Raw genomic sequence first — 13,355 nt, 5'->3', positions numbered from 1 at the left:
AATTCCATAGGCTCACCACCCTCCTGAGTGAAGAAGTTTCTCCTATTCTTAGTCCTCAATGGCCTACCCTGTAACCTGAGACACTGACCCCTTGTTCAAGACCCTCCAGCCAGAGGAAATATCCCTGTGTCCAGTCTGTCCATCCCTGTCAGAATTTTTTATGTTTCAATGAAGATCCCCTTTCATTCTTCTAAACTCCAGTGAATACAGAGGCCTAGTCAGCCCAATCTCTCATATGACAATCCTGCCCTTCCAGGAATCAGTCTGGCGAACCTTCACTGAACTTCCTCTGTAGCGAGGATATCCTTTTTTAAGTAAGAAGATCTAAACTGCACACAATACTCCAGGTGTGGTCTTACCATGGCCCTGTACAGCTGCAGTAAGACATCCTTGCTCCTGTACGCAAGTCATCTCGCAATGAAGGCCAACATACCATTTGCCTTCTTAACTGCTTGCTGCACCTGCATGCTTGTTTTCAGTCCCATTAATTTCTCCAGCGCAATACTAATTTCCTTCAATTCCTCCTTCTCACTAGACCCTTGGTTCCCTAGTGTTTCTAGGAAACTATTTGTGCCTTGCTCTGTGAAGACAGAACTAAAGTAGCTGTTTAACTGCTCTGCCATTTCCTTGTTTTCTATTATAAATTCTCCCATTTCAGACTGTAAGGGACCTACATTTGTCTTCACTAATCTTTGTCTTTTTGCATACTTAGAGAAATATTACAGTCTGCTTTTATGTTCCTTCTACGTTTACTCTCATACTCTATGCTTTCCCTCTTAATCAATCTCTTGGTCCTCCTTTGCTGAATTCTAAACTGCTCCCAATCCTCAGGCTTGCTACTTTTTCCAGCAACTTTAGATCCAAACAGAAGTCATATAGTACTATCCTTAATTTCTTTTGTTAGCCGTGGTTGGGCCGCTTTTCCTGTTGTGTTTTTGCTCCAGAAAGGAATGTATAACTGTTGCAATGCATACATTTGTTCCTTAAAAATTAACCATTGTACATCATGCAAAACTGCATTACGGAACTTTACAGAAGATGGACATCGGTAGGGCTCAACTGAACTGTGAATTCATGCCCGGATTTTGCTGTGGTAATGATGAAACGATCAGTGTTCACAGTCGTTACTCCATTGAAACTGACAGCCACTTCATGATTTCAGACATGTAGAGCAATGCAGAAACCAGAATTTGCTGTCAATGAGTCTAGGTTCCTCCATAAGATGTGCTGTAGAGGTTCTCACAGACTGCTATCTCCATTGTAGTCATGAATTGATGAGAATGTCCACTCTAAAGCAGTTAGTCTCAATGTAAAATTGCTAGAAGTTGCACCTTGTTAAATAAGATATAATTGGGTTTTTAACAGTGGATTAACTTTGCAACTGTTCCTAAACAGTCTAACTGGCTCTCAAAAGTTAATTTTATATTTGTAGAATGTCAAATTTCCCCATTATCGTGAAAACATTTCACCTTTTTAAAGATTCTTTTAAATAGAAGTCTGCATCTTTATTTTAGCTTGTAACTTAATACTGTCATAGATTTATTTTGCTATCTTAAAATTTAGGTCAAAAATTAGATTAAAATTAAATTTTAAACACTTTAATTTCCTGGCTTGTGTGTGAATACTTCAAATTTGATTGGTTGCTGACATCGTTGCTGCCGCACGCCAAGAGATTCCCTTGATTTGACGCCAGATTTAAACTGGCGTGGGGAAAGGGGTAATTCCTACCACAGAAATTGCTAGATCTTTGTGGGGAGCTTTCTTCAAGGTCTATGGCGTGTGCCCTTCATTCGCCATTGATTGCAAAATCTATCCATGAGTTGCAAAGTAGAACAACAAAATATAACTGTAGTGATCAAACTGCAGAGCACATTAACATAGTGAAAGCTAGACAGGCTTCCTGTAAAATGTGAATTTCAAAAGTAGGATTGTTTCCGACACACTCCCAGCCATCTTTTTTTTTAAAGCGTGTAAAACAGTAGGTTTCTGATGACTATTTACTTAAAATGCTCAGCTGCAGTTTCTGACACACACACACTTCTAGCCATAGATTATTAACTGATTACATGGAGGAACATGTAGACTATGACAATGTTTGTAATTAAAATGATTGATGAGGAACAAAGGAATGATGCCAGACACAAATTACAAGCTTAACGTATTTAACCTATAATGACTGACAAGGTATTCATACTTCACATTGATCAAGCTAGATGTTTTCAGAATAAGGCAAAGCCAAATGTTAAAACATTGCTGACATGGTAGAGCCCCCAAAGTACACAAACTTTAGAGTTCATTATTGCTATTAGATTACTAGCCACCTTTCTAACTTATTTTTTCTTTTTCTAATAAAATGAACCAGATGTAAAACTAAAATCAAGTTAGTCACACTAGTAGTTGATTGAGGCACTCAAAAAAGAATCTTCTGAATGATGCTATTGTTTCAAAAACGATCTAATGAAAATTCTGAGATGAAGAGATAAGAGTTTTTGCTTTCTCTGAAATTGTGTTTTAAATGTTGCACTGTACTTTTTCTCTTAAATCAAGAGCTATATAATAACTATAAACCTATAGTGAGTGCCCATGCCAGAGGAATGAAACAGTCATGGCAGTGAGCAATTTACAGCTATAATTATTTAGCCAGTTCGAAATCAATGATGGGTAGAGATGGGGTTTGGTTTTCTGGGCCTGAATTTTTCAGGCAGTGGGCGGGCTTGGCGAGAGTGGGTGCAGAGCTGATCACTACCCAAGATCAGCTCCGTGCTGCCATTTTACGCAGGTAGGCCAATTAAGGCCCGCCCTATCGTAAGACACAAGCGATAGTGCTCAGCACTACCTGTGCAGGTGCGGGGAGGAGAGAGTTGGGGCCTGCACTCTTTTGCGCATGTGCGCGGAACAGCGCCTCATTCTCCCTGAGGCACAGAGCTGCCTCAGGGAGATTGAATCGCTACTAAAAATATTAAATACATGGATTAAAAATGTATTTTAACATGTCCCCTTATGTGACTGTGTCACATTTTTATATGTAGGAATTTTGAAAAGTTAAATTAATAAAAGCTTTAGGAAATCTCGCCCTGCTCGTGGATGAGGTTTCCTAAAAGCGTGAAGGCTGCTTGGCATTTTTGCCTGCCCGCTAACCTTAAGGTTGGATAGGCAGCGTTAACAATTACATTAATCACTCCCTTAATAGGCCTTTTAAATATTGGCGGGCACACAGCCAACTCCAGCGCCGCCCTCCGAATGAAACATCGCGAGAGCATGATGACGTTGGGATGCACGCCCGACATTATTGCATGTCATTTTACGCATTGGCATGTAGGGCCTGCCCCCGCACGCCAACTGAAAAACCCTGCCCCTGGTCACAACAGGAGGATCTACTTGGTGAAAATGTTTAAATTTGAGGTTGGATAGTTTAGAAAATGTTTCAAAGCAAAAAATCACTTGTATGTTAATTGCCAGGTTTAAGGGAATAAAGATAAATGTTTTATAGAATAACGTCTATATTTGTCATTATGGTCCTGAGCACCTTTTGAAATACTTAAAATGTAAAATTCAGGAAAAAAATTAACTGGATATTTTTAATATTTTAAGTCACAAGTGGAAAAACCTCTATCTGTTTTTACTTAGAAACCAGAAGCATATGGAAGGAAAGATAAAGACCTCTTTTATGTTTGGATCCTTTTAATTATTAACCAATTAATTTTGATAAGGTGGCATGTTTTATGTCACTCGTGAAGAGAAGTGCTATGTTTGACAGCAGCTTTGAGCCTGCAGATCCTTTTCCAGTGAAGATCTAATCCAGATGTCTGTGCTTTAACACATATCTTTCAATGGTACTTTGTTTTGTCATTGATGACCAACTGAGCACAGTATATGTCTAATGTAGTGGCCATTTATCTTTGTTAAACCCTGTCAAGCTTGGCTATCTTCAATCTTCCCCCACACGATATCTGATGTAGCACATATTTAAAATATGAAGAAAATGTCAGTAAAAGCACTTCAAAGGCAGCCAACACAGGAGTGGGACTTTGCAGCAAAAATTTAACAATGAATGACAGCCTCAGTAGCAAAAAAAAATACACACAACTCGTGTAAAATGGAAAAGCTCTTTGTATATGCAAGCCTTTTTTCATTCTGCCTATTTCAATTACAACTAATAATCTTCATTATAATGACTGAAGTATTCTTGGCTAACAGCAGGTGTGGATATGTGCCCACAGCCTCTGTCAATGTTGCTCTGTAAATAGTGCTGAGGGCTTCCCATATTCACTCCCTTTTGGCGAAGCAGCTTGTCTCTGAGTGCCTAATGTGTGCTTTATCAGGGAACATGAGTGTGAAGCTATAAGTGTCACTTTGTAATATATGAGGCATGTTGGTACATGAGCATTTTATACCATGTTTTCTTTAAATCTAGGTGGCTATTAACGGTGCTAAACTTACATTCTAAAGATTTAGTATATAGTCTTTAAAACAGTGACAGATAACTTGACTGAGATTAGTAGGGAAGTCCAAAAAAAAACCTCAAGTATATCACTAAAGCTTTGATTGCAATCCTGTAACTTATAAAGTAAAAGCCTACCTTTGTTTTATTTGTCAGATCTGTAATTTTCCATCCCAACAAGCAACTCCCACTCCACATTGGAAACAGAAATTTTTGAGAGTAATTGGCCTATAACATTGCTATAACTATAACTATATCCACTGACAATAACATTAATTAGCTACAACAAAAAGGAGCCCCTATTTCACTGTGTTCTCCTCGTGTTTTATGCTTCCACCTTGCATGCACACCATACAAATCGCAGCCCATTCTTTTGATATCGTCAACCTACTAAGCTTGCTAGGAGTTTACTTTGCTTGTCTGCCCCTATAACTACCACTTCATTTAGGTTTTCGCTAATGAATAAAGTACAATGTTAGCAGGTTGGTTAAGATTTTTTCAATGGTATTAGCTTTCAATAATGAAACTTAAATCTATTGGGAAGCCAATTTTAATTGTATTCTTGATTTGAAAACAAGTTTATTCAAAGCTGAAAATGACTTTCAAAATTTTCAGCCTCATACTCCTGCAGAGAAAAGCATCAAGATCAAGATAGGCCATTTCCAGTTAAAATAGAATTTTAAGTTTCCCCAGAAATTATGAATACTATCTTCTTAAACTACAACTTGATCTACTCACCTTTATGATTGCGTAATGAAGCCTTATCCTTTAATATTTACAGAAAATAGCGGAACTGCAACAATGTGTAAATGTGTACAATTACCAGAATATATTAGCTGTCTCATTGGTTTTCCAGTGTATATATGAAGCTGCATGAAATAAAAATTGAGTATAGATGGTATTTTCCTTCGAGAGAATTATCCATTTTTCATTGTGTTGCCTTGATTTTTTTGTAAGTTAACATTGAATTTTTTTCATGAATGCAAAATTTTTCTTAATTTCTTGTGGATTGAGTTACCATTTGACTTTAAAATCTGTGAAATAACACACAAGAAGCTTAATTTCAAGAACAATTATAAATCAAGTATTTTTTATTCTAGCTTTATTTTATTAATTGCTGGAAAACTGACTTAAAAATTCTTCTTCCGAATGTTCTATCAAAGCTATCTGTTTAACTAGTTGAAAGCTTATTTAGTAGCAGGTATACATAGGTGCTAATTTCAGACAGGTTGCTTGGGGTACACATAGTGAAGGTATTGAACTGTGAGAGGCAGAGTTACAGAAGCTCTGAGGACTAAGGAAATTCCACATTACATATGTGCTCTCTTATATGGCTGGAAGTGGCATTAGCCTATGTGCAGGATGCTGCACTTGAGTATATGCATTTGGATTTTTTTTGGGGGGGGGGTGGAGGAGAAGAACCTAAGAGTGAAGAGAACATATATCTTTCAGTTTTAATTGTTTTCTCCAGTTATTTTACATCAATACATTTCAAGTAACATTTTTCTAGTATGTGCCACTTTTAGCCTTAGAGCAAAAAGCAGGTATGTTTGAAATTGTGGCACCCCAAAGTTCAGCATGAAGTTTTAGATCTGTATGTAGTAAACAAATCATAAAGAAATTTGTACTGAAGAAATGAGCCCTTTTCTATGATGTTGCAATTTTATTTACTTATCAATTTTTGCTCAGATGCTCATTTGGGATCCAGAGCTGGTGTTGTCAGTCTATTGAAATGACTTTTTAGGTGCAACTTCATTAATGTGCAAGTAAACTTCATAACATCTTCTGATTTTGGTCGAATGCTGCATTAAATTTAGGTCAATTTTTAACCTTTTTAATTAAATTTCCTCTTTTAACAGAACTGGCGAATTAACAAGTCGCTTGTCATCTGATACTCAGATTATTCAGAATACTTTAACGGTAGGTATGAGAACAAACGGCAACATCAGACTGATGTACTTTCAACGTGATACAAATACATTTTATTTGGTATTTTCTTTTAGCAGAACCAGAGGTAAATACATAAATAAGAATGTAACATAATAGAATATGTAAGAGGTTCAGAGATGAGACAATAAATCCCAGACAAGAAGACACTTGATGCATTGTTGTTAGGACAATTCATTAAGCAACAAAAGTTATACTTAACAGTGAAGGCAGTCAGTTTCCAAATTCGGAATGTTCTTGCTTCCCACTGATTCTAGTGGCACAAACAGCTCATGACTCCTTTTCTCTTGTCTCTCTCTATGCCATCTTCAAATCTGCATAATGAGTCTCTTAAGTCTGGTCATTTTTACCTGTTATACTCTGATTAACCGATGCAGATGTATTGCTTTGATTAGTTGTCTTATTTCATCAGGCAATGCATTTATTAATTCATTAATCATGTCATGACCCTGAGTACATACCAAACAGCATATCATCAACATGTGATCAGTCCAATGTTAACTCTTTGCCACATAAACATTGGCTGGACTTGCTGACCCTTGTGCCCATTTGATTATGGCTGCAAAGTCCATCCGTGCATACACTGCTGCAAACTATAACCACTTTTTTCCCCATTACATTATGACCACAACCAACCAACCGGTCATACAGTTCCGACATCTGTCCCCTAATTTTGCTATTCACATTATTGATCCTTGTTGCAGTGTGATTCTGATTAACTGACTGAAGCCATGCTGTCAGTATTTCCTCAGTTGAACACACATCTAAAACTAACTTTCCATCATCTATGAGCTCATACAAAATTCACATAAAATAATTCGTAGCACACAAAGTATAATAAGTATAAAAAGGTTCACATTTCCTGTAGGCACCACCTAGAGGCTGAAATGTGATATAGCATTGATTCCTCATAATTAATCACCTTTTCCCTAAGAGTAATTTCATTAAGCATTCTGCCTCGCCTAGCAGGTCTTTTAGTAACATACTTTAAACAGAACAAAGAAAAAAAATATGCACAGTCAATATCAGATGAACAAGTAAAAGAATCAGGCACAGCAGCTTTACCCAAGGATGTTGCCCTACGTATATGTGACCTCCCACCAATATGCCACCATACCAAGATTTTAAATAACTTCCTTTCTTTTAGAAACATCCTGCGTAATTTGTACCAGGTGTTTCTGTGACATGGCAGTCTTTTTAATAATGGACTGAAGCTTTAAGGAAAGTGGGGGAATCAAGTGACCGAATTGTACTACTGCTTTTATAACCTCAGCCTGCATAGAAGAGTTAATCCTCGACTCAGGATCATAATGGATCCTTACAGGAAGTAATGTTTTGGATCCTACTTGTTTCACTTGTGTGTATTCGAAACAAAAAGAAGAATACTAGGCTGCACACAGTGGTGCCATGTATATATGTCTTATCTGTGGTTGCCAACCAATAGGTTCCCATCTCTGGAATGTAGGCATCACTGGCTAGGCTAGCGTTTATTGCCCATTCCTAATTGCCCTTGAGAAGGTGATGGTGTGCTGCTGCCTTGAACTGCTGCATTCCAGGTGGTGTAGGTACACCCACAATGCTATTAGGGAGGGAGCTGCAGGATTTTGGCCCAGCAACAGTGAAGGAACCGCGGTATGTTTCCAAGTCAGGATGGTGAGTGGCTTGGAGGGGAACTTCCAGGTGGCAGTGTTCCCATGTGTCTCCTGCCCTTGTCCTCATAGATGGTGGCAGTTGTGGGTTTGGAAGGTACTGTCTAAGGAGCATTGTTTCATTCTTGTAGTGCACCTTGTAGATGGCAACACTGCGCCACTGTGGGTCAGTGGTGGAGGGATTGAATGTTTGTGGGAGGGGTGCCAATCAAGTGGGCTGCTTTGTCCTGGATGATGTCAAGCTTTTTCAGTGTTGTGTGAGCTGCACTCATCCAGGCAAGTGGATCATCACACTCCTGATTTGTGTCTTGTAGATGGTGGACAGGCTTTATGGAGTCAGGAGGTGAGTTACTTATTGCAGGATTCCTAACCTCTGACCTGCTCTTGCAGCCACAGTATTTATATGGCTAGTACAGTTCAGTTTCTGGTCACTGGCAAGCCCCATGTTGTTGATAGTGGGGGATTTAGCGATGTTAATGTTATTGAATGTCAGCGGGCGATGGTTAGATTCTCTCTTGTTGAAGATGGACATTGCATGGCCCGAATGTTACTTGCCACTTGTCAGCTCAAGCCCGGATCTTGTCCAGGTTTTGCTGCAATTGGACATAGCCATGAATGGTGCTGAGCATTGTGCAATAATCCGCAAACATCCCCACTTCTGACCTTATGATGGAGGGAAGGTCATTGATGAAGCAGCTGAAGATGGCTAGGCCTAGGACACTACCCTGAGGAACTCCTGCAGTGACGTCCTGGAACTGAGATGATTGGCCTCCAACAACCACAACCTTTGTGCTAGGTATGACTCCAGCCAGGGGAGAGTTTCCCCCTGATTCCTATTGACTCCAGTTTTGCTAGGGCTCCTTGAGGCCACACTCTGTCAAATGCTGCCTTGATGTCAAGGGCAGTCACTCTCACCTCCGGAGCTCAGCTCTTTTGTCCATGTTTGAACCAAGGCTGTATTGAGGTCAGGAGCTGAGTGATCCTTGAGGAAACCCAACTGAGCATCAGTGAGCAAGTTATTGCTAAGCAAGTGCAGTTTGATTGCACTGTTGATGACCCCTTCCATCACTTTACTGATGATCGAAAGTAGACTGATGGGGCAGTAATTGATCGGGTTGGATTTGTCCTGCTTTTTGTGTACAGGACATACCTGGCAATTTTCCACATTGCTGGGCAGATGCCAGTGTTGTAACTGCACAGGAACAGCTTGGCTAGATGTGCAGCATGTTCTGTAACACAAGTCTTCAGTACTATTGCCAGAATATTGGCATGGCCCTCAGCCTTTGCACTATCCAATGCTTCCAACTGTTTCTTGATACCATGTGGAGCGAATAGAATTGGCTGAAGATTAGCATCTTTGATGCTGGGGATCTTCAGAGGAGGCTGAAATGGATCACCCACTCGGCACTTCTGTTGATTGTTGGAAAAGCTTAACCTTACCTTTTGCACTAATGTGTTAGGCTCCCTTATTGTTGAGGAAGGGGATATTTGTGGGGCCACCTCCTCCATTTCCAGAAGGCATTTGATAAGATGCTACATCAAAGATTACGACGGAAAATTAAAGCGTATGCTGTAGTGGGCAACACATTAGCATGGATAGAAGATTGGCTGGCTGACTGGCAGAAAGCAGAGAGTATGCATAAATGGGTCTTTTTCTGATTGGCAGGATGTGACGAGTGGAGTCCCACAGAGGCCTGTGGGGCTGCAACTTTTTGCGATTTACTTTAATGACTTGAATGAGGGGAGAGAAGATATGGTAGCTAAATTTGCAGATGACACAAAGACAGGTAGGAAAGTATATTGTAAAGAAAACATGAGGTTGCAGATGGATATAGGTAGGTTGAGTGAGTGGGCAAAGATCTAACAAATGGAGTTTAATGTGGGAAAATGTGAAGTTGTTCACTTTGGCTGGAAGAACAAAAAAGCAGTGTTACTTAAATGGAGAGCGGCTGCATAATTAATTCTGAGGTGCAGGGGGATCCAGGTGTCACATGAGTCAAAAAGTTAGTATGCAGGTACAGCAAGTAATTAAGAAGGCTAATGGAATGCTATCCTTTATTATGAGAGGGATTGAACATAAGAGTAACAATTTCATGAGTTATACAGGGCATTGTACCTCAAACACTGTGCAGTTTTGGTCTCCTTATGTAAGGAAGGATGTAAATGCATTGGAGGCGGTTCAAATGAGGTTTACTAGATTGATACCTGGAATGAGTGGGTTGTCTTATGAGGAAAGGTTAGACAGACTGGGCTTGTTTCCACTGGAGTTTAGAAGAGTGAGGGGTGATTTGACTGAAGTATATGAGATCCTGAACGGCCTTGACAAAACGGATGTTGAAAGGATGTTTCCTCTTGTTGGTGAATCCAGAGCTAGGGGGCACTGTTTTAAAATTGGAGGTTGCCCTTTTAGGACGGAGGTGAGGAGAAATTTTTTTCTTCCTGAGGGTTGTGCGACTTTGGAAATCTCTGCCTCAGAAGGCGGCAGTTGTGGGATCATTGAATATTTTCAAGGCAGAGGTAGATAGATTCTTGTTGGGCAAGGGAACCAAAGGTTATTGTGGTTAGATGGGAATGTGGAAATCGAAACACAAGATCAGTCATGATTTTAGTGAATGGCGGAGCAGGCTCGAGGGCCCGAATGGTCTACTCCTGTTCCTATTTCTTATGTTCTTATAAGTTGCTTAATTGTCTACCACCATTCATGACTGGATGTGGCAGAACTGCAGAGCCTAGATCCATTGGTTGTAGAATCGCTTAGCTCTGTCTATCACTTGCTGCTTATGCTGTTTGGCTGCAAATAATCCTGTGCTATAGATTTACCAGGTTGGCACCTCATTTTTAGGTATGCCTGTTGCTGCTCCTGGCATGCCCTCCTACGCTTTTCATTGAACCAGGTTTGATCCCCTGGCTTGGGTAATGGTAGAGTGGGGGATATGCTGGGCCATGAGGCCACAAATTGTTGTTGAGTACAATTCTGCCGCTGCTGATGGCCCACAGCGCCTCATGGATGCCCGTCTTGAATTGCTAGATCTATTCAAAATCTATGCCATTTAACATGGTGGTAGTGCCACACAACACTGTGGAGGGTATCCTCAATGTGAAGGCGGGACTTAGTCTCCATAAGGATTGTGTGGTGGTCACTCCTACCAGTACCGTCATGGATAGATGCATCTGCGGTAAGCAGATTGGTGAGGATGAGGTTAAGTATGTTTCTCCCTCTTGTTAGTTCCCTCATCACCTGCCGCAGACCCAGTGTAGCAGCTATGTCCATTAGGACTCGGCCAGCTCGGTCTGTAGTGGTACTACCAAGCCATTCTTTACATTCTGCACCTTTGCCACCCTCAGTGCTTCCTCCAAGTGATACTCAACATTGATTAATACTGATTTATCAACTGGGGGGTGGGGGCTTGGGGGGAGGGGGGCAGTACTTGGGAATCAGCAGGAGGCTTCTTTGCCCATGTTTGGCCTGATGCAATGAGATTTCATGGGGTCCGGAGTCGATGTTGAGGACTCCCAGGGCAACTTCTTCTCAACTGTACAGCAGTGTGCTGCCACCTTTACTGGGTCTGTCTTACGAATGGAACAGGACATACCCAGGGATGGCGATGGTTGTGTCTGGGACCTTATCTGTAAGGTATGATTCTGAGAGTATGACCATGTCAGGTCTACATATACGCACACCGTCTGTTTCTGTCCAAATCCACATTTCCTTCATAATGGCTTTTTTACTGTTACCCTGCATCTTGACTCATTCTTCCTTCCTTATTGACACAAAAGTAGTTCTGAAGTTCACAATGATCACATCAACAGTTATATTACACGGGATACCTCCCCCATAGTTTGTATCATTGAGCAAACTCGTATGGGAGCTTGTTGCTGGTGGGGCTACTGCCGTAAGCTGATTTTCAATTCTCCCTAGGCAAATTCATATCGTGGATTTGATAGCACGAGCCAGGCATATGCTTGTCAGGAACAGAAGGACAGGTCTTATCCTTTACCAGTTTAAAAAAAAGTGTAGTATTTATTCTTTCACAATTTTAACTGATTGATACGATACTGTTTCCTTACTTTATCCTTCCCCTTCTCTCAGTACTGTATTAGACATATGGCTAGATTAAGTTAATCAATAAGTGGAAATGGCCCAATCCACCTGGGTTCAAACATGCTGCCCTTTTTTCCATAATTTAAACCCATAACTCCATCACCTACTTGGTACTCAGATGGTTCTACTTTTCTGTCACAGTACTTTTTAATCTGTTCTGAGAATGTAATCATTCTGAGCCACACATCAATTGACCTTTTCCACATGATCTAACCATTTAAAACTACAGGGTTCCATGGTCATGAGGACCATACTCATGAGGGTGAGATGTCCTGGAACTCTTATCAACCTTCCAGTCATTGTTTGGTAGGGTGAAATTCCTCTCTTTCTATTGGGGTGTTGGGGCGACACTGGACAGGTATAGCTATAAGGCTCACAGGCAGCATGAGTGGGGTGACCTGTACATAATTGTTGAAGCCTTCAACATCCTATTTCCTTTCTCCACTATCTCTGAGGACTGTGGGTGATGTGAGATGTGTAATTTATGGTGAATGCCCAACAATTTTTGTAATTGGAAAAAAAAATGTCCCTGTAAAATGGAGTCCTTGATTATGTTCTACCTGTAGTGGTAACCCCCAGCTACAGATCACTGCACTCAATAGAATTCTAGCAGCAGTGTGTGTAGCATTCAATCTACAAGGGAAGGCTTCAGTCCACTTGATAAAGTAATCAATAATAATCAAGGGGTGTGTGTAATTGCTCTGTGTTGGTGGCAGAGGGTCTGTAAAGTCAATCTGAAGGGGTCCTCTGGGGATGGCGAACCATGCCAAAGGGCATGATTAATATTGGCAAGTGGGTTTTGCTGCAGGTATGGCAGACAACAGGACACATAGAGGTTAACATCATTTTCTATTGTGAGCCACCAGGCTGCAGCCAGGATCTTATCTCAGGTGGACTCCACCAAAGAAGAGTTATGTTGGACATAAGAAGCACTCCCCAGAGCTCAAGGGGGTTGCCCCAATCCTAAATAGTCCCTAACTTGTGCATGCAGGCGTGTAGCTCAGTTCGGGCTAATAGGGCAGAACATGTGTCTTTCTCCACTATCTCACCATAGCAGTTAGGTGTTCGTTGTTACAACCATTACCAGAGGACCTGGGTGACCCTAGGATCCAACAGCTTTCTTGAGATCTGGCTAATTACCATGCTGGCTGCATCAGGCAGCCTCCTCTGCTAGATAATTCTAATCTGTATTGCTACCCACTTTGTCATTGTCATC

At 40.7% G+C, this 13,355-nt stretch overlaps 1 protein-coding gene across 1 annotated transcript in view; it reads left to right on the top strand.

The window, feature by feature from the left end:
- LOC121286224 (ABC transporter B family member 1-like) overlaps positions 1 to 13,355 on the top strand; it is a 196,929-nt gene that overhangs the window by 48,921 nt on the left and 134,653 nt on the right. Inside the window, exon 8 of the mRNA XM_041203246.1 lies at positions 6,301 to 6,361. Within this exon, the coding sequence (XP_041059180.1) occupies positions 6,301 to 6,361 (61 nt within the window). The remainder of the gene's footprint in view (positions 1 to 6,300; positions 6,362 to 13,355) is intronic.

This window comes from Carcharodon carcharias, chromosome 13, assembly GCF_017639515.1.
Source record: "Carcharodon carcharias isolate sCarCar2 chromosome 13, sCarCar2.pri, whole genome shotgun sequence".
Lineage (NCBI taxonomy): Eukaryota > Metazoa > Chordata > Chondrichthyes > Lamniformes > Lamnidae > Carcharodon > Carcharodon carcharias.
The sequence above is the reverse complement of the archived record's forward strand: the minus strand, read 5'-3'. Positions and strand labels throughout refer to the sequence as shown.